This window comes from Apium graveolens, chromosome 4, assembly GCF_009905375.1.
Source record: "Apium graveolens cultivar Ventura chromosome 4, ASM990537v1, whole genome shotgun sequence".
NCBI classification, from domain to species: Eukaryota; Viridiplantae; Streptophyta; class Magnoliopsida; order Apiales; family Apiaceae; genus Apium; species Apium graveolens.
In genome coordinates this window covers 52,580,841-52,604,976 of record NC_133650.1, presented here as the reverse complement: position 1 = coordinate 52,604,976, position 24,136 = coordinate 52,580,841, and the positions used below count along the sequence as shown (strand labels likewise).

At 34.4% G+C, this 24,136-nt stretch overlaps 1 protein-coding gene across 1 annotated transcript; it reads left to right on the top strand.

The window, feature by feature from the left end:
* Nucleotides 1-1,210: 1,210 nt before the first annotated feature.
* LOC141716740 (benzyl alcohol O-benzoyltransferase-like) lies at nt 1,211-2,980 on the top strand. The gene is made up of 2 exons (XM_074518927.1): nt 1,211-1,711; nt 1,823-2,980. Exons 1-2 carry the CDS (start codon nt 1,259-1,261, stop codon nt 2,756-2,758), a joined length of 1,389 nt encoding a protein of 462 aa, XP_074375028.1. The 5' UTR covers nt 1,211-1,258; the 3' UTR covers nt 2,759-2,980.
* Nucleotides 2,981-24,136: the final 21,156 nt, after the last annotated feature.

Sequence of the window (24,136 nt, the reverse complement as noted above, 5' to 3'; positions counted from 1 at the left end):
TTTTGAATAGTGACAATTTGGCCATTATGAAGTGAAATGATGATATATTGGATTTTTTCGATGTGGACCATAAAGAATAAATTCTTAAGTTTTAACTACTTAAATTACCATAGCATGCTCATTTTTAAGTTAGAATTAATTAAGTTGGAGTATTAATTTTAAATTTAGGTTGTTGGTGAAACTTTAACTCTTAGACCACACGTACGCATAATATATACTCCCTCAGTCTCTTTGAATAGTTTATATTTCTGAATAAGTGTCCGGCACGCATTTTAAGGTGCATAAAAAATATAGTTATGTAACTTATTTTTATAATTTTCTTTTTCTGAATAAAAGTTGAATGTTTTAATTTTTATTTAGAAAAACAAAATTGTAAAAAAAATTTACAGAAATATAGTTTATATGCACTTTAAAATGCATGTCGACCACTCTCTAAAAAATGTAAACAATTGAAAGAGACGGAGGGAGTATAACTTTTAGGATCATTATCTCTAACAGCAGATAGATCTGTTTTTTTGTTAAATGTATCAATTTGCTATATAGATTAATGGTGTAGCTGCTAGATCACAACGAGCACATGGAGTTTCAGGAGTTTCTCGGTTGATCATAGTCTGGTAGTTAAAGGAGCTGGCCTACTCTCTATACATGCATGAGTCATGTAACAAATATATCTGTGTATAAACTCTGACCTAATCTATTCCTGGAATTTACATAAATATATTCGTGTGCAAGATTCCAATTCATTACTGATTATCGTCATCTTGTCTTCATTTGTGAAGTTTTTTTATTTTATTTTTCTAATTTCTTCATATGTGAAGTTATCTATAAGCAGTTGGAGTTAAAACTTATTAATATCATCGTCACCCTACATGGCCGGACATTTCTACTCCAGGTCAAAATGTCCATTCAACTATTGCACATTTTCAAAACAGATAAGAATCCAAGCTGTCCCATCAAATATTTTTACTATAACTTTGTTTTATGTCCTTATGCATGTGTTTGATCAGCTGATAATTGATACTAATTATTTTTCAGCAAAAACAGTGGCAAACAGATCATGTATATGTATAGACAGATGTATAGATTCTAAAACAAGCGTCAAAACGTCGTAATTCGATTAAAATTCTCACACGCTAATTACAAAAGATACTACATATAAATACATGGGCTTAGCTTATATTCTGCTTACCACTACATCAAGTATTGTACACTTATCTAGTTTGTAGCTATCTCTCAAACTTGATCACAATTATCTTCGATGGAAACACAACAGCCCCTGGTTTTCGCAGTAAACAGGCGTTCACCGGAGCTAATAACTCCAGCAAAACCGACTCCACACGAGTACAAATTCCTCTCCGACATAGATGATCAAGACGGTTTCCGTTTACAAATCTCGAACATCCAATTTTATCGAAAGAAAAATGATTTAATTGATGTACGAAAAAAGGACCCCGTGAAAGTCATTAGAGAAGCACTTTCCAAAACGCTTGTGTTCTACTATCCGCTGGCGGGCCGGCTACGAGAAGGTGCGGCCCGCAAACTGGCAGTAGAATGCACCGGGGAAGGAGTGATATTCGTTGAAGCTGATGCAGATGTTACAGTTGACCAATTTGGTGATACACTTGAGCCTCCATTTCCATGTTTTGAGGAGCTTCTTTTTCAAGTACCTCACTCTTCTGGAATTACAGATTCTCCTCTTGTCCATATTCAGGTTTTTTTTTTCTCTCTTCTATGCATTTAGTCGGTTAGCTTAGCTATGATCTAGCAGTATCGACATGTGTATATAATTTTTAGGCTGTTTGGTAACAATTAACGTCTGTAGGTAACTCGACTTAAGTGCGGAGGATTCATATTTGCCTCGAGGATTAACCATACAATGTGTGATGCTTCCGGACTTGTGCAGTTTCTAACTGCTTTAGGTGAAATTGCTAGAGGTGCAAGTGCCCCTTCTGTTTTTCCAGTGTGGCAAAGAGAACTACTTAATGCAAGGGACCCACCCCGTGTTACGTGCACACATCATCAGTTTGATGAGTTAGATGATTTCATCAACATAAATCTTGATAACATAGTTAATCGTTCGTTTTTCTTTGGTCCTAGTGAGATTCGTGTGCTCCGTCAATTGGTTCCTCCGCACCTTGGCAAATGTTCTTCCTTGGAGCTTCTCACAGCTTTCTTATGGAGATGTCGTACTCGTTCCCTGCAGCTTGATCCCCAAGAGGAGGTGCGCGTTTCTTATCATGTCAATGCACGCACAAAATTTAATCCTCCCATCCTGCCCAAGGGATACTATGGGAATGCATTCGTGAACCCAGCAGTTGTAACAACAGTCGGAAAACTTTGTGAGAATCCATTTGGATATGCATTGGAACTTGTAAAGAAAATAAAAGAAGATGTTACAGAAGAGTACATGAGATCGGTAGCTGACCTTATGGTTTTAAAAGGACGACCTCTTTTCAGACTGGCTCGAACCTTTAATGTATCCGATTTAACACATGCCGGATTTGAAGACATTGATTTCGGGTGGGGCAGAGCTGATTATGGTGGTCCGCCCACTGGTGTAATAGGCTATGGCATTTGCGGGATGTGTTTTTACATACCGCATAAGAACAGAAAGGGCGAGACTGGGATTGTTATGGCACTTTCCTTACCAGCAATTGCAATGGAAAACTTTGCAGTGGAAATTGATTGCTTGGTGAAGAATAATCGTCAATTCGTCATGGTTGCGAATGCTTCACTTCCCATACAATCAGCACTCTAGTTATATGTTGGCACCTGGAAGGGTGATATGGATTTAGAGCAGCCAAGAAGATTCACTATCTCAACCCTTGCCTCCAATCTTTTGAAAGTCTCTTTACTGCTATTTCTTTTCCTTGGTCGAGCATACCCTAAAATACGTTAATGTGACAGAGTCATTTTCTGCACTAGGAACAAATGACATGTACCATTGACCATTTGCATTTAGGGGAAAAGAATGTATGGTTACGGTGTTGAACATATGTGCTCAACTCAAACATGATATATTTCTGTTTCAAGTGTGTAAACAGTAATTCTAACTCTTGCGTTCTGTGCCTATAAGTTGTCTAGACTTTGCACCTAGATTAGTGCAGCCATGACACTTACCTTATAGACAGGTCCAAAACCACCTTCTCCAAGAAAGAGAGTTTCTTGAGAAGCCATTGCCCATTGGTTGGGTAGCTAAGGTTGTGAAGTAAAACAATGGAACTCTATTGTTCCTGATTACCCACGGGCATACTCACATCATTGTCACGGTCAAAAGAATAGGTATACTTATGATCCTTATAAGTTTTGATCTCCCATTTTTAGCTTCATATTTAGGCAGAAAGTAATATTAATATACTAATTGCCATAAAACAGATTATAACATACTGAGTTGGGAGTAATGAAGACAAATAAAGTTTACCTAATTCAGATGCAGCCATTCTTATGTTAAGATATTCTTTCTGATGTATAATATTAATAAGCTCATCAAACCATAACAAGCATCCACATCCACCGCCTCTAATATCTGTATCTGCATAAGCTGTACACAACCAATTCTTCAAGCACGCTCTCCTACACTCATCAAAGCTCGTTTACTTATGAAACAAAGAACACTGAGTATCTGGTAATTTCAACCAGGAGAATTTCAAAAATTCACTCTCCAATTACACCGCTCAATTGTACCTTCCTCGCACATGCACTAGACCAATCTGCAGCATCCCATTTTTTTTAATCAATTTGCCGAAATCCATTAAAGCAATTGCAAGCAAGAGAATTGTTGACCTTACAGCTCCCATAAGCTCCACATATCCCATAATGGTCACAATTATATATTTGATAAGAAAGAAAAGTTTGCCAAATTTGAGATTTTTAATCCATACACAGTTTTTCAAATTACCAAGCGGATCCAATGCAAGCCTCGTATCAACTGATCTATTAACAACTTGTAATGAAATTACAACTCCTCATCATTAGGCTAATGTATAGAAGAACATTTCTTCAGCATAAGCTGTGGATATCTATTGTGATCAGTACAATTTTCAAATTCACCTGGAGATGGATCATCTGTACTTTTCCAAGAGGTGGGATATCTCTCAAGCCCAGGTTCCAAATTCCAGCTGAGCTTAGAAGTTAGAACCCGGTAATAGAGTATTTGGAGGAATACCAAAACTTTGCTTAACAGAATCACTCTCATCTTCATCTCTATAACAAGATTCCCTGAATCCAACAGCTGCTCCACATAATTGTTAAGAGTTTGATGACCAAAATATATTATCAGATTCAGTAAGAATAACAAGATTTCCATTGTTTTTTAAGTTTCAAGAAAATGATGTAGAATAACAAGATTTCCAACGTATGGATTTGTACAACTTCCAATATTAATGAAGCCAAGCTCTAATTATCTGCGTGGCTCTTATAATGTCTTCGGCTTCAGCTACTACAGAGTTTTTTGAAATAGAGAACCAGAGAATGCATAATAACACTGCTATCAAAACCGTTTGTTGTTAGGAATATAATGTAGACATGATGATATGCTAAAAAACATCTTATTAAATTTGATTAAGTGTGATTGTAGCTCTCAACAGAAAATTTTATTAGTTATCCGGTGAGAGAGTAGCTTATGTTTAAATAAATTTTAGTAGCGCATTTCTGCATATTGTAATGTCTTAGAGAACTAGAAGATGTAAGATATTTTATATTATGTTGACTACTAGATTGATATGCAAAATAGGTTGGCTAATTGCAAAAATATTAGATGCCTTATAATCTTGCATAAGTGAAATAGAATTAACTGCTCTGAAGATACTCTCAACGGATGTTCCACAAGGTTTCAACGGATGATCAACCAGACTCTCAACGAATGATCCAACGAATGATCCAACAAAGTCTCAACGGATGATCCAATAGAGTTTCAACGGATGATCAAATTCAAAAAGCAGTTGATAGTGACTTGGCAGTCACATGGGTTGATTGTATGCAAATGGAATGTGGCAGCCTATTAACATGTTTTAGAGAACAAATAAGCATTTCTATTTCCATGCTAAATTGAAGATATTCAAATATGCTGGATGGAGAAATGGAGCAGCATTAAATTAGACCAAGATACTTTTGTCTTATTAGTTTTTCTTTTTATCATGTATATAAACCAAGTGTAGTAGCAAGTTGAATATTAAGCAAGTAAGCAAGAACTGAGAAATAGAAAAAGCTGTATCTGTTAAGAATTTCTTTGTTCTTAGTATTTCATACTTGTAAGTAGTTGTGTGCATCTTTGCAACACAGAGTTCTCATAAATATATATCTCTGGTGGGTAATTTCAATCCACCAAAAAGTTTTTAATCCTTGTGTTTAACTACTTTATGTTTGAATACTTCTTTATTTTCATTCCACACTTTTGCATATTCAACACTGATATAATTATATTTGTGAGATATTCTTAAAATAAAAAAAAATAAAAATTACATTCAACCCCCCTTCTGTAATTCTAGTTGTTAGATTGTTTGGGACTAAAAATTGGTATCAGAGCAAGCTCTTGACACACTAAGAGTTTAAAGATCAAAGCAACTAACAACATGAGCAGGAAGGATGTTAGAGTAAAGATCACGTTGTTGGATAAAGACAACTATCAATATTGGAAGGTAAAAATGCACCTTCATCTTCTCTCTCAAGATGAAAGGTATGTTGATTGCATTGAGAAAGGCCCTCATGTTCCTAGAAAAGCTGCTACAGATACTGAAGGAGCTGTAGGTGATGAGAAAACTGTTCCAAAGCCACAAGCTGAATGGACATATGAAGATATTGAGCAAGTACACAAAGACAAGAAGGCTATGAACATTCTGTTCAATGAACTTGATGGAGATATATTTGACAATGTCATCAACTGCAAGACTGTTAAAGATATATGGGATACAATTCAAATCATATGTGATGGAACTGAACAAGTGATGGAAAACAAAATACAACTTCTAATTCAGCAGTATGAGCACTTTCATTGTGAAGACAGTGAATCTCTGAGTGACATCTTTAGTTGATTTCAAAAAATACTAAATATACTAAAACTGCATGAAAGAGTCTATCAGAAAAAAGATTCAAACCTGAAGTTCCTTAAATATCTACCAAAAGTGTGGAAGCCTATGACGGTCTCTCTCAGAAATTCTCAAGATTACAAGGAATTTACTTTGGAAAGAGGATATAGCATTCTAAAAACTTGTGAGATTGAAATGGAACAAGATGAATAGATAGAGAAAGGAAGAAAGAAGAATGGATCTATAGCTCTGGTAGCTGAGCAAGAGAGAGTGAAAGAGATGAAGGTTGAAGTTGTGGAATCTGCACCAAACTCCAGGGTTTGTGTAGGCAAAGGAAAAGGGCTAGTAGCTGAGCATGAAGATCATCTTAGTCAAGACGAAATGGAAGATATAGATGAACATCTAGCTTTCCTGTCAAGAAGGTTTTCCAAGCTCAAATTCAAAAAGAATTTTGGAGCAACCAAGCCAAATAGAAATATGGTGGATAAAACCAAATTCAAGTGTTTCAAATGTGGCTTGAGTGGTCATTTTTCTAGTGAATGCAGAAAGCCTGATTCTGAGAAAAAGAAGTTTGAGCCTGTGGATTACAAAAAAAAATACTTTGAATTGCTCAAACAAAAGAAAAGGGCTTTCTTGACTCGGGAAAATGACTGGGCTACTGATGGGATAGATGAAGATGAAGAAACTAGCTATGTCAACCTAGCCCTGATGGCCAAATCAGATGAAGCAGAAGTCAGTTCTTCAAGCAATCAGGTAATCACCACTAACCTAGCACATCTTTCTAAATATGAGTGTAATGATGCTATAAATGACATGTCTACAGAATTGTATCACTTGCGTGTTACACTCAAATCTCTCACTAAGGAAAACAAAAAAATTAAGGAAAATAATTTGTTTTTAAGTGAAAGAAATTATGTGGTAGAAACTCAATTTGTTGAGTTTGAGAAACTGAAAATAGAGTGTAGAATTGCTAAAGAAGAACTTACTGAATCTTTAAAGAAAGAGGAGATTTTAAGAAAGCAACTTGAACGAGAACATGATGTAATTAATGCTTGGAAATCATCTAGAGATATCCATACTCAAATTACTAAAGTTTAAGGAATAGAGCCTTTCTGTGAGGAAGCCTGGAAAAAGAGTAAAGAGAAACTGGATCGTAGCTTGGTAGAAGGACTTTCAACGGATGTGAATTCAACGGATAATGAAGATTATTCGTCGAAAGATAAAAGGAGTTATACATCGAAAGACAAAGAATCACATCCGTCAAGTGAGCACAAACAGACACATAAGTGAGCACCATGCTTGTGTCTATGGGTTATGCTCTAAACCTTTCCAAATTAGGTGAGGTTAGGAGAACGGGCCTTAGAAAAGAGTGGAGTTTTCTCTATGACTCTTTTATTAAAGCATTTTCCGGAAAGATTAGCAATTTTGATCAGATAGTTACTCTATGTTTAACATGTTTTACATGCTTTAAAGTGATAAATACTTTAATTTCAGTAGTTTTGTCATGTATGAACTAGGTTATAAGTTAGGAGATATTAAGAAGAGGTCTAAGAATATATACTATTCTTGGTTTTATTATGATAATAGCAAACCATGTGTCTAAAGACCTCTTAATTGAGAACCCAATAAATAAGCTTCATTGTTGGGTCCAAGAAAATAGGGTTCTTGCTGATCTTAACAGGAACAATCTCCACAATGAAGGGCCTCTGAACTACTTGCCAATCATGGAGGCATCTCAAGTCAAATCAAGGATAACAAAAGAGTCAATGTGAGGCATCTATCAATGAAGCAACTAAATGATAGATTGGAGAAAATTGAGGTTAAGGCAGAATTTAAAAGGAAAAATAACAGGAATGGAAATGTAGGAATTAAAAAACATAACAACTACACATCTGATAAATATGCACCTAGAAAAATCTGTGTTAAGTGTGGTAGTGTTAATCATCTGTCTGTTAATTGCAAATCTATTATGCCTACATCTATGTCTACACCTCCCTCATTTCTTAGCATGCCCATAATTTCTATGAATGTTATGCCTGCACAAAATTTCAATGCACAATTTACTAATATGCCATTTGCACAAAATACTTACTATGCTGCATTTAGTATGCCTCAAATGCCATTTAACATGCCTTACTGGAATAACATGTTTACACATAATATGCCATTTCATGTTAATCAACCTGTGCATGATAATTCTGTAATTATAAATGGTTTTCAAAGCCCTACTCTATTGAGCAAGGTTGAATCTCAATCACCTGAGTCAAATGGGGACAAGCCTAAGAAACCTAAAAAGTAGGCTAACATGGCAGGACCAAAGGAAACTTGGATACCAAAATCAACTTGATTCGGTTTTGATGTGTGCAGGGAAATAGAAAGAATATTTGGTATTTGGATAGTGGTTCCTCAAGGCACAAGACTGGAGATTCTACCCTGCTCACTGAGTCCAAGGAGAGAGCTGTCCCAAGTATCACTTTTGGAGATGACAGCAATTGCTATACTGTGGGATATGGCTTGATTTCAAAAGACAATGTCTTCATTGAAGAAGTTGCTCTAGTGGATGGACTCACACATAACCTTTTGAGTGTTATCCAGCTTTGTGATAAGGGCAACTTAGTAACATTCAATTATGAAGCCTGTGTTGTTACAAACAAGAAGGACAACAAAGTGGTTCACACTGGAGTGAGAAAAGGAAATGTGTACTTAGCTGACTTTAACTCATCAAGTGAAAATTCTATTAGTTGTCTTTTCACCAAAGCAAGTCAAGATGAAAGTTGGCTATGGAACAAGAAACTGTCTCATCTGAACTTTAAGACTATGAATGAATTAGTCAAGAAAGATCTTGTAAGAGGCATTCCTCAAGTTGAGTTCTCAAAGGATGGACTGTGTGATTTCTATCAAAAAGGAAAAGAGATCAAGACATAATTCAAAAAGAAGCTTGAATATACAATTAAAGAACCTATACAACTACTGCACATGGATTTTTTGGACCAGCCAATGTATTGTCAATCTCAAAGAAAAGATATTGCCTAGTGATTGTTGATGATTTCTCAAAGTTCACTTGGACATATTTTCTCAAATCTAAAGATGAAGCTATTGAAATCATTATTAATCATATAAGGCAAGTCAACAACCATCTTGATCTCAAAGTTAGAAGAATCAGGAGTAACAATGAAACTAAGTTCAAGAATTCTGTTATGAGGTTGTTTTGTGAAGAAAATGGGATCATGCATGAATTTTCAGCAGCAAGGACTCCACAAGAAAATAGAGTGGTGGAAAGGAAGAACAAATCCCTTATTGAAACTGCAAGAACAATGCTAGAAGAATCAAAGTTACCAACTTACTTTTGGGCAGAAGCTGTAAATACTGCATGTTACACTCAGCAACATCCGTTGAGCCATCTATAGGAGTTGAAAGTCAATATAGATCACATACAGAAAGGACCCCAACTTCAAGTCAAAAATCCACAAACTCAGGGGAAGTTTCTTCTAATCGAAACTCAGTCACACATCAAGACAACTTTGAGGCCTCTTCATCTAGAGCTAATTTACCACAACAAAGGAAATGGACTATAGATCACCCGTTTGAACTAATTATTGGCGATCCGACTTTAAGAGTGTAAACTAGAAAATTAACTCATGAAGAATGTTTATATAGCAGCTTCATATCAAAGGAAGAGCCAAAGAAGGTAAAAGAATCTTTGTTGGATCCTGATTGGGTTTTAGCTATGTAGGAAGAGCTAAACCAATTTGAAAGGAATAAGGTACAGAAACTGGTACCCAAACCTAAAGGAAAGAATCCTATTGACACCAAATGGGTATTCAGAAACAGGATGGATAAAAATGGCATAGTAGTCAGGAACAAAGCTAGATTGGTTGCTAAGGGCTATTGTCAACAAGAAGGAATATATTTTGATGAGATCTTTGCTCCTGTTGCAAGACTTGAAGCCATCAGGATTTTTCTAACCTATAAAGCCCATGCCAATTTCAAGGTCTATCAAATGGATGTCAAAAGTGCATTTCTGAATGGAGATTTGGAGGAGGAAGTCTATGTCAGTCATCATCCTAGTTTTGAAGACCCCAACTTTCCAGATTATGTCTACTATCATTTTAAAGAACTCTATGGTTTGAAGCAAGCACATAGAGCCTAGTATGACACCTTATCAAAGTTTCTTTTAGAAAATCATTTCACAAGAGGTACTGTTGACAAAACTCTTTTATTTAGAAATGTTAAGGGCTCTAGTATACTTGTTCAAATTTATGTAGATGATATTATATTTGGCTCTATAGATGAGAAACTTTGCAAAATGTATGTCAAATTGATGTAAAGTAAGTATGAAATGAGCATGATGGGAGAACTAACTTACTTTCTTGGTTTACAAGTTAAGCAAGTTAGTGATGAAATATTCATTATTCAAACCAAATATATTTATGATCTTTTAAAGAAGTTTGAATTAATGGATTGCACATCTGCAAAAACTCATATGGTCACTGCTACTAAATTAGAATTGAACACTACTAAAAAGTCTGTGGACATTTCAAGTTATAGAGGCATGGTTGGCTCACTTTTATATTTAACAGCTAGTAGGCTAGATATAATGTTTGCTACTTGTGTTTAAGCAAGATTTCAAGCTGATCCTTGAGAATCTCATTTAGTAGCTATTAAGAGAATTTTCTGATATCTCAAAGGAACACCAAAACTTGGCATTTGGTATCCTAGAGATTCTGGTTTTGATCTAATTAGTTATTCAGATGCAGATTATGCAGGTTGTAAAATTGATAGAAAAAGTACAACAGAAACCTGTCAATTTCTAGGAAACAAGCTAGAATCCCGGCTTAGTAAGAAACAAAATTCAGTCTCTACGTCTACAGCTGAGGCTGAATATATTGCTGTTGGTAGTTGTTGTGCACATATTTTATGGATGAAGAATCAACTATTGGACTATGGTCTACATATGGACAAGATCCCAATTTTCTATGACAACAAAAATGTCATTGCCATTACCGAAAAACCTGTGCAGCATTCAAGGACAAAGTACATTGACATCAAGTATCACTTTATTCGAGAACATGTCATGAATGGTACAGTGGAACTTTATTTTGTTTCAAGCAAGAAGCAACTTGTAGACATATTTACCAAGCCACTTTATGAGTCAACTTTCACTAGGTTGGTAAGTGAGTTAGGTATGCTAAATTATTTCTGAAATTCTTTTGATGTTTAAGCAATTTGTAATGCAGCCAGAAACAAATTTGATTTTTCCTAAAAAGATAAAATTTTGGCTAAGTCAAAATATACATCTCGACGGATGTTCATTATCGGTTGAAAATGAATATCCGTTGAATTTCATTATCTGTTAAAAATCAAATATTTTTTTGGGTACTTTTTATCTCGACGGATATCTGTTTAATATATATCCGTTGAATTGCTTTAATCATAGCCGTTAATTCTATACCTTATCCGTCGAATTTACTTACAGTATGTAAGTATATGTCGATGGATAATCTTTAGAATTTTTATAGTTTATTTTTTTTTAAACGGCTATTTTCACGGATTAAATGGCTTGATTTCTAAAGACAATGTAATCATTGAAGAAGTTGCTCTAGTGGATCTACTCAAACATAATCTTTTGAGTGTTATCCAGCTTTGTGATAAGGGCAACTTAGTAACATTCAATTCCCAAGCATTTGTTGTTGTTGCAAACAAGAAGGAGAACAAAGTGGTTCACACTGGAGTGAGAAAGGGAAATGTGTACTTAGCTGACTTCAACTCAACAAGTGCAAATTCTATTACTTGTCTTTTCAGCAAAACAAGTCAAAATGAAAGTTGGCTATTGCACAAGAAACTGTCACATCTGAACTTCAAGACTATGAATGAATTAGTCAAGAAAGATCTTGTAAGAGGCATTCCTTAAGTTGAGTTCTCAAATGATGGACTGTGTGATTCATGTCAAAAAGGAAAACAGATCAAGGCATCATTCAAAAAGAAGCTTGAATCTACAATTGAAGAACCTCTACAACTACTGCACATAAATTTTTGGACAAGTCAATGTGTTGTCAATCTCAAAGAAAAGATATTTCCTAGTGATTGTTGATGATTTCTCAAAGTTCACTTGAACATATTTTGTAACGCCCTCCAGACCCGGGGTATAAGTCTGGGGGTTACTAGCTAATCACCAAACCTGTACAATCTGATTAACAATTAATAAAGAAATGAAACTAAACCCCTTTAATACTAACCAGGATCTTTTTAGGTTGAAGTATGAAAACAAGAACCACTAACTACTTTATTAAAAAACCAAATTCAAAATCTCACAAGCTCTCTTTATAACAAACCATTGTCTAATTCATTTTAAACTAAGTTCAGCTTTTATTCAAACACACTATCTATCAACACTCCACCTGTTCGGGAAACTCAAAGCTTTCTTCCTGGATTGGGATCAACACCTTGGGTATGAGAGGATCCCGAGGCTTGACCCGCTTCTTTACCACTCGAGTCCTGATGGGTTTCATATTCCTTCTTAACTGAAAATAATAAGGTGAATAACAACAGTGAGCCAAAAATTGCTCAACAAGTCCACAAATTATAAACAGTGTTAAAGCATTTTAAATGAATCCATAATTTCGGGTATATCTGCAAAGATATAACCCCACGAGAATAGAAAGAAGGCCATTACTGGCGAGTACAAATGAACTAAACTGGACACAAGTTCGTATCTATATTCTGCTGATCAGTCAAAATATAATGCAGATATATATCTCAATATATAGATCTAGTCAGGTACCCAGGCACTACGACCCATGTCGAGGCACCAGTCATATCCCGGTCCTCAGGATTAAGACACACTCAATCCCAAAAATATCATTATCCAGTCCATCGCTTAGCAACTGGAACAATCGGTATGCTTTGATATATTCTAAACACCAGAATATATCAATCTCAATGTATCACCAATGGAATATGAATTAGGAATCCAAAGAAACGGAGAAATCAAGAATCGAAATGAAATATGAATAAAGGAATAGCAAGTGTGTATCAGTGATTAAGAACAAGAATCAAAAGAGTGCAAATGTGATAAGCATTTGAAGAAATGTCACTATTCTGAAAGTAGAATAGGGGAAAAACTTGCCTTATGTGTGACTCACTGCAAATATGTCACCTTCATCTAATACCGACTCAACCTACCTTGCTGGCTTAGCTTCTGTTAGAGAAATAGACTGATTACGTCATTTCGTACTTCAATTGCATCTTGAATCGACTTCACACCATTCCTAACATCTACCCATGCGCTTATGACTGACTCATGTATTACTTATTAGCAAATAAGACTCCATTAACCACGTAATACACATAAGCACATAAGCACACAATCATTTTTATAGTTAAAATAATTTTTAGAACCAAAATCGACTCGCTGGTCGCTCAACTGATCGTCATCTGACTCGTTTCCCATTTTTCGGAATTTTTCGGACTTGTCTCGGCACGTATTTCGCCTGATAATCAAACAAGAAACAAAATCAACTAATTTCTAGAAGAAATTAAGCTTTAATATTATTTTTAATGGAAAGAATTCATTTTTCTGAGTCAACATGCTTTCGTTTTACTCAAATCGGACTAACTGTCTAATTATTATCAATTAAACACTGATAATTCAATTTATTATTCACTATAAATAATTATTACTAATTTTTAAAACTCAAAAATAATTTTTAAATCATTATTTAAGAAAAATCAGAAGTAAAAATGATTTTTCTTTAATTTTTGAAATTATAATAAATTTATTATGATTTATTGAAAATTATTTGATTAATTATCAAAATAACTAATCATTTTTAAATAATTAATAAATAGTTAATAAATAATAAATAAATAATAAATAATTAAGAAAATAATTCAATCTAATGTTTTTTTAGAAAATAATTCAGAATTATTTATAATATAAATCAATTAATTAAATAATTAATTAATCAATTTATAAAATAAATAAATCTGATTTTTTAAATTAATAAAAATAAAATTAAAATTAAAATTCCAGAAACATCTGTCAGAAACCAAACATCTGACAAAACACATCAAAACCGGATATTTTATACGAGTCAAAATCCGGGTCGTGAAGAACACGCCTGATTTTGCCCAGAATCTGGCCACCGGTGCAGATTCCGGTGAGCCATTTTCAGGCCAAAAACGGAACCGTTTGGTTCGTTTTTCACAGGGTTTCAATTCCTGGCAACTACCTCAATCTGTTCCCGGCCAAAACAAACCAAAAACATCCCTGAAACTTCATCTCCGATCAAAATCAAACTCAACTCCGGCCAAAAACCTATCTTTTTATTCTGTAAACCAAACTCAACGTTCTATAGTGGAAATTAAAGCTATGAACTCATACAATCAAAGCCCTAACATATCAAGAATCAAATATGCACAGAAATCATCGAGTTGTGTTTTGAAAATCTGACATAAACCCTAGAAATCGTGAATCACTATACAGACATCGTTCGTTCAATTAAACACCATGAATCGGCTGTAAATCATCTAACAAAGCTATATCAATCATCAAAACATCAAAATAACCCTGCAATCAAAAAGTCCTAATTCGAACATAAACCCTAGAATTTGCAAATTAAAAACTACGAATTAAAACGTGAAATTGATGCTAGAAATGGAAAGAACAGATCAAAACCTTCGATTTGGTTACTGGAATTACACGATTTGATGAAGAAATCAGCTGGAAATCACGGTTTGATTCTCGACCCGATTCAAGTTCTTCCCGACCCGAATTTCAGAGAAAATTCTGATTTTTAATGATTTATTAATTATAATTAAATAATAATTAGGCTATTTATAGTAGTAAAAATAATACTCCTAAATAAAATTAAGGGGCTAATTATACATCTAATAAAAATATTTGGCCCTAATTTTTATAATTTTTTAGTATTAAAATTTAATTTATAAATATTTTATATATGCAATATATATGCCAAAATTTCCCGAAAATTGTGAATAATGCAAAAATGCAAACAAATAATATAAATGAAAGTCCTATAATTTTATAAAAATAAAAATGTGATTTTTGTGGGGGTTTTAACACCCAATGGAGCCTGGAAAAGTCATTTTTCGTAAACGAGAAAATTTATAAAATGTCTAGATGTTCAGAATAATGTGATGGTAAAAGCCGTTTGATGAAAAATAAGGCCCATTATTTTATTTGAAATACTGGCTTTAAAATCATGGTTTGGGTCGTAAAACGTTTGAAATGAAAGCGATGAATGCAAAATAAATCATCTGAAAAATATCCTAAAAATACAGAAATGACACAGAATGTACATAACACGTAACAATTAGGGTTTGACAGATAATCACACATAAATGACACATCAACACACCTTATTTATTATAAATATGATATAATACAAACGTAAATTTCCCAGACATTACATATTTTCTCAAATCTAAAGATGAAGCTAGTGAAATCATTATTAATCATATAAGGCAAGTCAACAACCATCCTGATCTCAAGGTTAGAAGAATCAGGAGTAACAACGAAACTAAGTTCAAAAATTACGTTATGAGGTTATTTTGTGAAGAAAATGGGATCATGCATGAATTTTCAGCAGCAAGGACTCCACAAAAAAATGGAGTGGTGGAAAGGAAGAACAAATCCCTTATTGAAGCTGCAAGAACAATGCTAGAAGAATCAAAGTTACCAACTTACTTTAGGGCAGAAGCTGTAAATACTACATGTTGCACTCAGCAACATCCGCTGAGCCATCTATAGGAGTTGAAAGTCAATATAAATTACATAGAGAAAGGACCCCAACTTCAAGTCAAAGATCCACAAACTCAGGGGGAGTTTCTTCTAATCAAAACTCAGTCGCACATCAAGACAACTTTGAGGCCTCTTCATCTAGAGCTAATCTACCACAACAAATGAAATGGACTAGAGATCGCCCATTTGAACTAATTATTGGTGATGCAAATTTAAGAGTGTAAACTAGAAAATCAACTCAAGAAGAATGTTAATACAGCAGCTTCATATCACCAGAAGAGCCAAAGAAAGTAGAAGAATCTTTGTTGGATACTGATTGGGTTTTAGCTATGTAGGAAGAGCTAAACCAATTTGAAAGGAATGAGGTGTGAAAACTGGTACCCAAACCCAAAGGAAAGAATCATATTGACATCAAATGGGTATTCAGAAACAAGATGGATAAAAATGGCATAGTAGTCAGGAATAAAGCTAGATTGGTTGCTAAGGGCTATTGTCAACAAGAAGGAATACATTTTGATGAGACCTTTGCTCCTGTTGCAAGACTTGAAGCCATCAGGATTTTAATAGACTATGCAGCCCATGCCAATTTCAAAGTCTATCAAATGGATGTCAAAAGTGCATTTCTGAATGGAGATTTGGAGGAGGAAGTCTATGTCAGTCATCCTCCTGGTTTTGAAGACCCCAACTTTCCAGATTATGTCTACTATCTTTTGAAAGCACTGTATGGTTTGAAGCAAGCACATAGAGTCTGGTATGATACCTTGTTAAAGTTTTTTTTAGAAAATCATTTCACAAGAGGTACTGTTGAAAAAACTCTTTTATTTAGAAATGTTAAGGGCTCTATTATACTTGTTCAGATTTATGTAGATGATATTATATTTGGCTCTACAGATGAAATTTTTTGTAAAATGTTTGTCAAATTGATGTAGAGTAAGTATGAAATGAGCATGATGGGAGAACTAACTTACTTTCTTGGTTTACAGGTTAAGCAAGTTAGTGATGGAATGTTCATTAGTCAAACTAAATATATTTATGATCTTTTAAAGAAGTTTGACTTAATGGATTGCACATCTGCAAAAACTCATATGGCCACTGCTACTAAACTAGAATTGAACACTACTAAAAAGTCTGTGGACATTTTAAGTTATAGAGGCATGGTTGGATCACTTTTATATTTAACAGCTAGTAGGACAGATATAATATTTTCTACTTGTGTTTGAGCAAGATTTCAAGCTGATCCTTGAGAATCTCATTTAGTAGCTTTTAAGAGAATTTTTAGATATCTCAAAGGAACACCAAAACTTGGCATTTGGTATCCTAGAGATTCTGGTTTTGATCTATTTAGTTATTCAGATGCAGATTATGCAGGTTGTAAAATTGATAGAAAAAGTACAACAGAAACCTGTCAATTTCTAGGAAACAAGCTAGTATCCTGGTTTAGTAAGAAACAAAATTCAGTCTCTACGTCTACAGCTGAGGCTGAATATATTGTTGCTGATAGTTGTTATGTACAGATTTTATGGATGAAGAATCAACTCTTGGACTATGGTCGACATGTGGACAAGATTCCAATTTTCTGTTACAACAAAAGTGTCATTGCCATTACTGAAAATCATGTGCAGCATTCAAGGACAAAGCACATTGACATCAAGTACCACTTTATTCGAGAACATGTCATGAATGTTACAGTGGAACTTTATTTTGTTTCAAGCAAGAAGCAACTTATAGACATATTTACCAAGCCACTTTATGAGTCAACTTTCACTATGTTGGTAAGTGAGTTAGGTATGTTAAATTATTCCTGAAATTGTTTTGATGTTTAAGCAAATTGTAATGCAACCAAAAACAAATTTTATTTTTCCTAAAAAGATGAAATTTTGGCTAAGTCAAAATTTACATCTCGGCGGATGTTCATTATCCGTTGAAAATGAATATCTGTTGAATTTCATTATCTGTTGAAAATCAAATATTTTTTTGGATACTTTTTATCTCGAAGGATATCTTTTTAATATATATATATATTGAATTGCTTTAATCATAGCCGTTAGTTATATACCTTATCCGTCGAATTTACTACAGTATGTAAGTATATGTCGATGGATAATCTTTAGAATTTCTACAGTTTATTTCTTTTTCTTAAAACGGGTGTTTTGTGAAAATTTTATTGGGTACTTTACTGTACTTTTTAATTTTTACTTATTTATTTTTGAGAAAGTATAAAAGCTCTCTTTTATTTTTTATTTTACTTTTATCTTTCTCAAAACATTTTACTCTCTTCGTCTCCAAAGCAAAAACCCTTTTCTCCGTAACTACTATCAATCATAGCATGGACACATGTAGTCGAAATCATGTGTCAATCTGGATTTGTGTATGAAAAGAACAACTTTGTAGCACCAGTGAACAAAGATATTGTTGCTTTCGAGGACTATTACAAGATGATGGACTTCATTCGAAGTTGCAAACTGAGTTATGCTATGCTTGAATCACAGGTCATCTACTGCGAAGTTGTGGAGGAGATTTGGACTATTGTAGTGTACAATTCCAAAGTTAAGACCATTGCCTTCTCTCTCAAAGGTAATGACTATTGCATTCACTGTGATGAAATCCAAGCATGCTTAAACTGCCTGAAAACAACACACTTGTCCCACACACAGACACATTAGTGAGCTCCATGCTTGTGTCTATGGGTTATTCTCTAAACCCTGCCAAATTAGGTGAGGTTAGGAGAATGGGCCTTAGAAAAGAGTGGAGCTTTCTCTGTGACTCTTTTATTAAAGCATTTTCAGGAAAGATTATCAATTTTGCTCAGTTAGTTACTCTATGTTTAACATGCTTTACATGCTTTTAAGTGATAAATACTTTAATTTCAGTAGTTTTGTCATGTATGAACTAGGTTATAAGTTAGGAGATATTAAGAAGAAGTCTAAGAATATATACTATGCTAGATTTATTATGATAATAGCAAACCATGTGTCTAAAGACCTCTTAATTGAGAACCCAATAAATAAGCTTGATTGTTGGGTCCAAGAAAAGAGGGTTCTTGTTGATCTTAACAGGAACAATCTCCACAATGAAGTGCCTCTCAACTACTTGCCAATCATGGAGGCACCTCAAGTCAAATCAAGGATAACAAAAGAGTCAATGTGGGGCATCTATCAATGAAGCAACTAAATGATGGATTGGAGAAAATTAAGGTTAAGGCAGAATCTAAAAGGAAATATAACAGGAATGGAAATGTAGGAATTAACAAACACAAAAACGACACACCTGATAAATATGCACCTAGAAAAATCTGTGTTAAGTGTGGTAGTGTTAATCATCTGTCTGTTAATTGCAAATCTGTTATGCCTACATCTATGTCTGCACCTCCCTCATTTTCTAGCTTGCCCATAATTCTTATGAATGTTATGCCAGCATAGAATTTGAATGCACAATTTACTAATATGCCATTTGCACAAAATATTTACTATGATGCATTTAGTATGCCTCAAATGTCATTTAACATGCGTTAGTGGAATAACATGTTTGTACATAATATGCCATTTCATGTTAATCAACTTGTGCATGATAATTCTGCAATTATGAATGGTTTTCAAAGCCCTACTCTATTGACCAAGGTTGAATCTCAATCACCTTAGTCAAATGGGGACAAGCCTAAGAAACCTAAAAAGTAGGTTAACAAGGCAGGACCGATGGAAACTTGGGTACCAAAATCAACTTGATTTGGTTTTGATATGTGCAGGGAAACAAAAAGAATATTTTTTATTTGGATAGTGGTTGCTCAAGGCACATGACTGGAGATTCTACCCTGCTCACTGAGTTCAAGGAGAGAGCTGGCCCAAGTATCACTTTTGGAGATGATAACAAATGATATAATGTGAGATATGGCTTGATTTCTAAAGACAATATCATCATTGAAGAAGTTGCTCTAGTGGATGGACTCAAACATAATCATTTTAGTGTTATCCAGCTTTGTGATAAGGGTAACTTAGTAACATTCAATTATTAGCCTGTGTTGTTACAAACAAGAAGGACAACAAAGTGGTTCACAGTGGAGTGAGAAATGGAAATGTGTTCTTAGATGACTTCAACTCATCAAGTGCAAATTATATTACTTGTCTTTTCAGCAAAGCAAGTCAAGATGAAAGTTGGCTATGGCACAAGAAACTTTCCATCTGAACTTCAAGACTATGAATGAATTAGTCAAGAAAGATCTTGTAAGAGGCATTCCTCAAGTTGAGTTCTCAAATGATGGACTGTGTGATTCCTGTCAAAAAGTAAAACAGATCAAGGCATCATTCAAAAAGAAGCTTGAATCTACAATTGAAGAACCTCAACAACTACTGCACATGGGATTTTTGGACCAGTCAATATATTGTCAATCTCAAAGAAAAGATATTTCCTAGTGATTGTTGATGATTTCACAAAGTTCACTTGGACATATTTTCACAAATCTAAAGATGAAGCTAGTGAAATCATTATTAATCATATAAGGTAAGTCAATAACCATCCTGATCTCAAGGTTAGAAGAATCAGGAGTAACAATGAAACTAAGTTCAAGAATTATGTTATGAGGTTGTTTTGTGAAGAAAATGGGATCATGCATGAATTTTCAGCAGCAAGGAGTCCACAAAAAAAATGAAGTGGTGGAAAGGAAGAACAAATCCCTTATTGAAGCTGCAAGAACAATGATAGAAGAATCAAAGTTACCAACTTAATTTTGGGCAGAATCTGTAAATACTACAGGTTACACTCAACAACATCCGCTGAGCCATCTATAGGAGTTGAAAGTCAATATAGATCACATACAGAAAGGACCCCAACTTCAATTCAAAAATCACAAACTCAGGGGGAGTTTCTTCTAATCAAAACTGAGTCACACATCAAGACAACTTTGATGCCACTTCATCTAAAACTAATCTACCACAACAAAGGAAATGGACTAGAGATCACCCATTTGAACTAAATATTGGTGATGCAACTTTAGGAGTGTAAACTAGAAAATCAACTCAAGAAGAATGTTTATACAGCAGCTTCATATCACAGGAAGATTCAAAAAGGTAGAAGAATCTTTGTTGGATCCTGATTGGGATTTAGCTATGTAGGAAGAGCTAAACCAATTTGAAAGAAATGAGGTATGGAAACTGGTACCCAAACCTAAAGGAAAGAATCCTATTGACACCAAATGGGTATTCAGAAACAAGATGGATAAAAATGGCATAATAGTCAGGAACAAAGCTAGATTGGTTGCTAAGGGCTATTGTCAACAAGAAGGAATAGATTTTGATGAGACCTTTGCTCCTGTTGCAAGACTTGAAGCCATCATGATTTTTCTAGCCTATGCAGCTCATGCCAATTTCAAGGTCTATCAAATGGATGTCAAAAGTGCATTTCTGAATGAAGATTTGGAGGAGGAAGTCTATTCAGTCATCCTCTTCATTTTGAAGACCCCAACTTTCCAGATTATGTCTACTATCTTTTGAAAACACTATATGGTTTGAAGAAAGCACATAGATACTGGTATGACACCTTATCAAAGTTTCTTTTAGAAAATTATTTCACAAGAGGTACTGTTGACAGAACTCTTTTATTTAGAAATATTAAGGGCTCTAGTATACTTGTTCAGATTTATGTAGATGATATTATATTTGGCTCTACGGATGAGAAACTTTGCAAAATGTTTGTCAAATTGATGTAAAGTAAGTATGAAATGAGCATGATGGGAGAACTAACTTACTTTCTTGGTTTACAAGAGTGATGGAATATTCATTAGTCAAACCAAATATATTTATGATCTTTTAAAGAAGTTTGACTTAATGGATTGCACATCTGCAAAAACTCCTATGGCCACTGCTACTAAACTAGAATTGAACTCTACTAAAAAGTCTGTGGACATTTCAAGTTATAGAGGCATGGTTAGCTCACTTTTATATTTAACAGCTAGTAGGCCAGATTTAATGTTTGCTACTTATGTTTGAGCAAGATTTCAAGCTGATCCTTGAGAATCTCATTTAGTAGTTATTAAGAGAATTTTCAGATATCTCAAAGGAACACCAAAACTTGGCATTTGGTATTCTAGAGATTCTGGTTTTGATCTAATTATTTATTCAGATACAGATTATGAAGGTTGTAAAATTGATAGAAAAAGTACAACAGAAACCTGTCAATTTCTAGGAAACAAGCTTGTATCCTGGTTTAGTAAGAAACAAAATTCAGTCTCTACGTCTACAGCTGAGGCTGAATATATTGCTGCTGGTAGTTGTGCACAGATTTTATGGATGAAGAATCAACTATTGGACTTTGGTCTACATGTGGACAAGTTCCCAATTTTCTGTGACAACACAAGTGTCATTGCCATTACTGAAAATCCTGTGCAGCATTCAAGGACAAAGCACATTGACATCAAGTACCACTTCATTCGAGAACATGTCATGAATGGTACAGTGGAACTTTATTTTGTTTCAAGCAAGAAGCAACTTGTAGACATATTTACCAAGCCACTTTATTAGTCAACTTTCACTAGGTTGGTAAGTGAGTTAGGTATGCTAAATTATTTCTGAAATTGTTTTGATGTTTAAGCAATTTGTAATGCAGCTAGAAACAAATTTGATTTTTCTTAAAAAGATGAAATTTTGGCTTTAGTCAAAATTTACCTCTCGACGGATGTTCATTATCCATTGAAAATGAATATCCGTTGAATTTCATTATCTATTGAAAATCAAATATTTTTTTGGGTACATTTTATCTCGACGGATATCTGTTTAATATATATCCATTGAATTGCTTTAATCATAGCCGTTAATTCTATACCTTATCCATCAAATTTACTTATAGTATGTAAGTATATGTCGATGGATAATCTTTAAAATTTCTACAGTTTATTTTTTTTTAAACAGCTATTTTGGGCAAAAAATTTTGGGTACTTTACTGTAATTTTTAATTTTTACTTATTTATTTCTGAGAAGTATAAAGGCCATCTTTCATTTTTTATTTTACTTTTATCTTTCTCAATGCATTTTACTCTCTTCGTCTCCAAAGCAAAAACCCTATCTCTGTAATTACTATCAATCACAGCAATGACACCTGTAGTCAAAATCATGTGTCAATCTGGAATTTTGTATGAAAAGAATAACTTTGTAGCATTGGTGAACAAAGATATTATTGCTTCCGAGGACTATCACAAGATGATGGACTTCATTCGAAGTTGCAAACTGAGTTATACTATGCTTGAATCTCCGGTCATCTACTGTGAAGTTGTGTAAGAGATTTGGACTACTGCAGTGTATAATTCCAAAGATAAGACCATTGCCTTCTCTCTCAAAGGTAATGAATATTGCATTAAATATGATGAAATCCAAGCATGCTTAAACTGCCTGAAAACAACACACTTGTCCCATACACAGACACATAAGTGAGCACCATGCTTGTGTATATGGGTTATTCTCTAAACCCTGCCAAATTAGGTGAGGTTAGGAGAATGGGCCTTAGAAAATAGTGGAGCTTTCTCTGTGACTCTTTTATTAAAGCATTTTCAGGAAAAATTTGCAATTTTGCTCAGTTAGTTACTCTATGTTTAAAATGCTTTACATGCTTTTAAGTGATAAATACTTTAAATTCAGTAGTTTTGTCATGTATGAACTAGGTTATAAGTTAGGAGACATTAAGAAGAGGTCTAAGAATATATACTATGCTAGATTTATTATGATAATAGCAAACCATGTTTCTAAAGACCTCTTAATTGAGAACCCAATTAATAAGCTTGATTGTTGGGTTTAAGAAAAGAGGGTTCTTGCTGATCTTAACAGGAATAATCTCCACAATGAAGTGCCTCTCCACTACTTGCCAATCATGGAGGCACCTCAGGTAAGTGAGGTAAATATTTATGTCTCTGCTATTTCCCAACCTCTAGTTTCTTTGCAACCTACTGTGGCTATGACATCTGTGATAGTGACCAAATAGATGCCTACCCAAGCCACAAAATCAAAAATTTCTAAATCCAAGTCAAAGAAAGCCCACTCTAGTTCCTCTCAAAAGAAACTAGTTTTAAAAACTACAAAAATATAAGAGGGGATTGTGCAAGGTGGTGAGACAGGTGAGGGACAGGGTGAACATCCAAAAAACCCTAAGGATAAGGAGAGTGATGTTTGTGTGACCCAAACCAGCCACACTGTAGTTTCTCAACAAACTGTGGTGCTTAATAAGGAAACAAGCTCATTACTAGTTGCATCCTCCAATAGGATGTGACTATTGAAACAAGCTCTCAACCCAGAGCACAGGCCAAAAGGGGAAGGGACAGAGACCAACCTCAAACTTACATTAGAAAGAAGAACTCTAAACCTATGGCGGAGTC

Excerpts from the sequence above, each read along its gene's own strand:
- LOC141716740 (XM_074518927.1), top strand. The coding sequence starts at position 1,259 with ATGGAAACACAACAGCCCCTGGTTTTCGCAGTAAACAGGCGTTCACCG. Across the intron at positions 1,712-1,822 it reads CTCCTCTTGTCCATATTCAG|GTAACTCGACTTAAGTGCGG; the intron begins GTTTTTTTTTTC and ends TAACGTCTGTAG.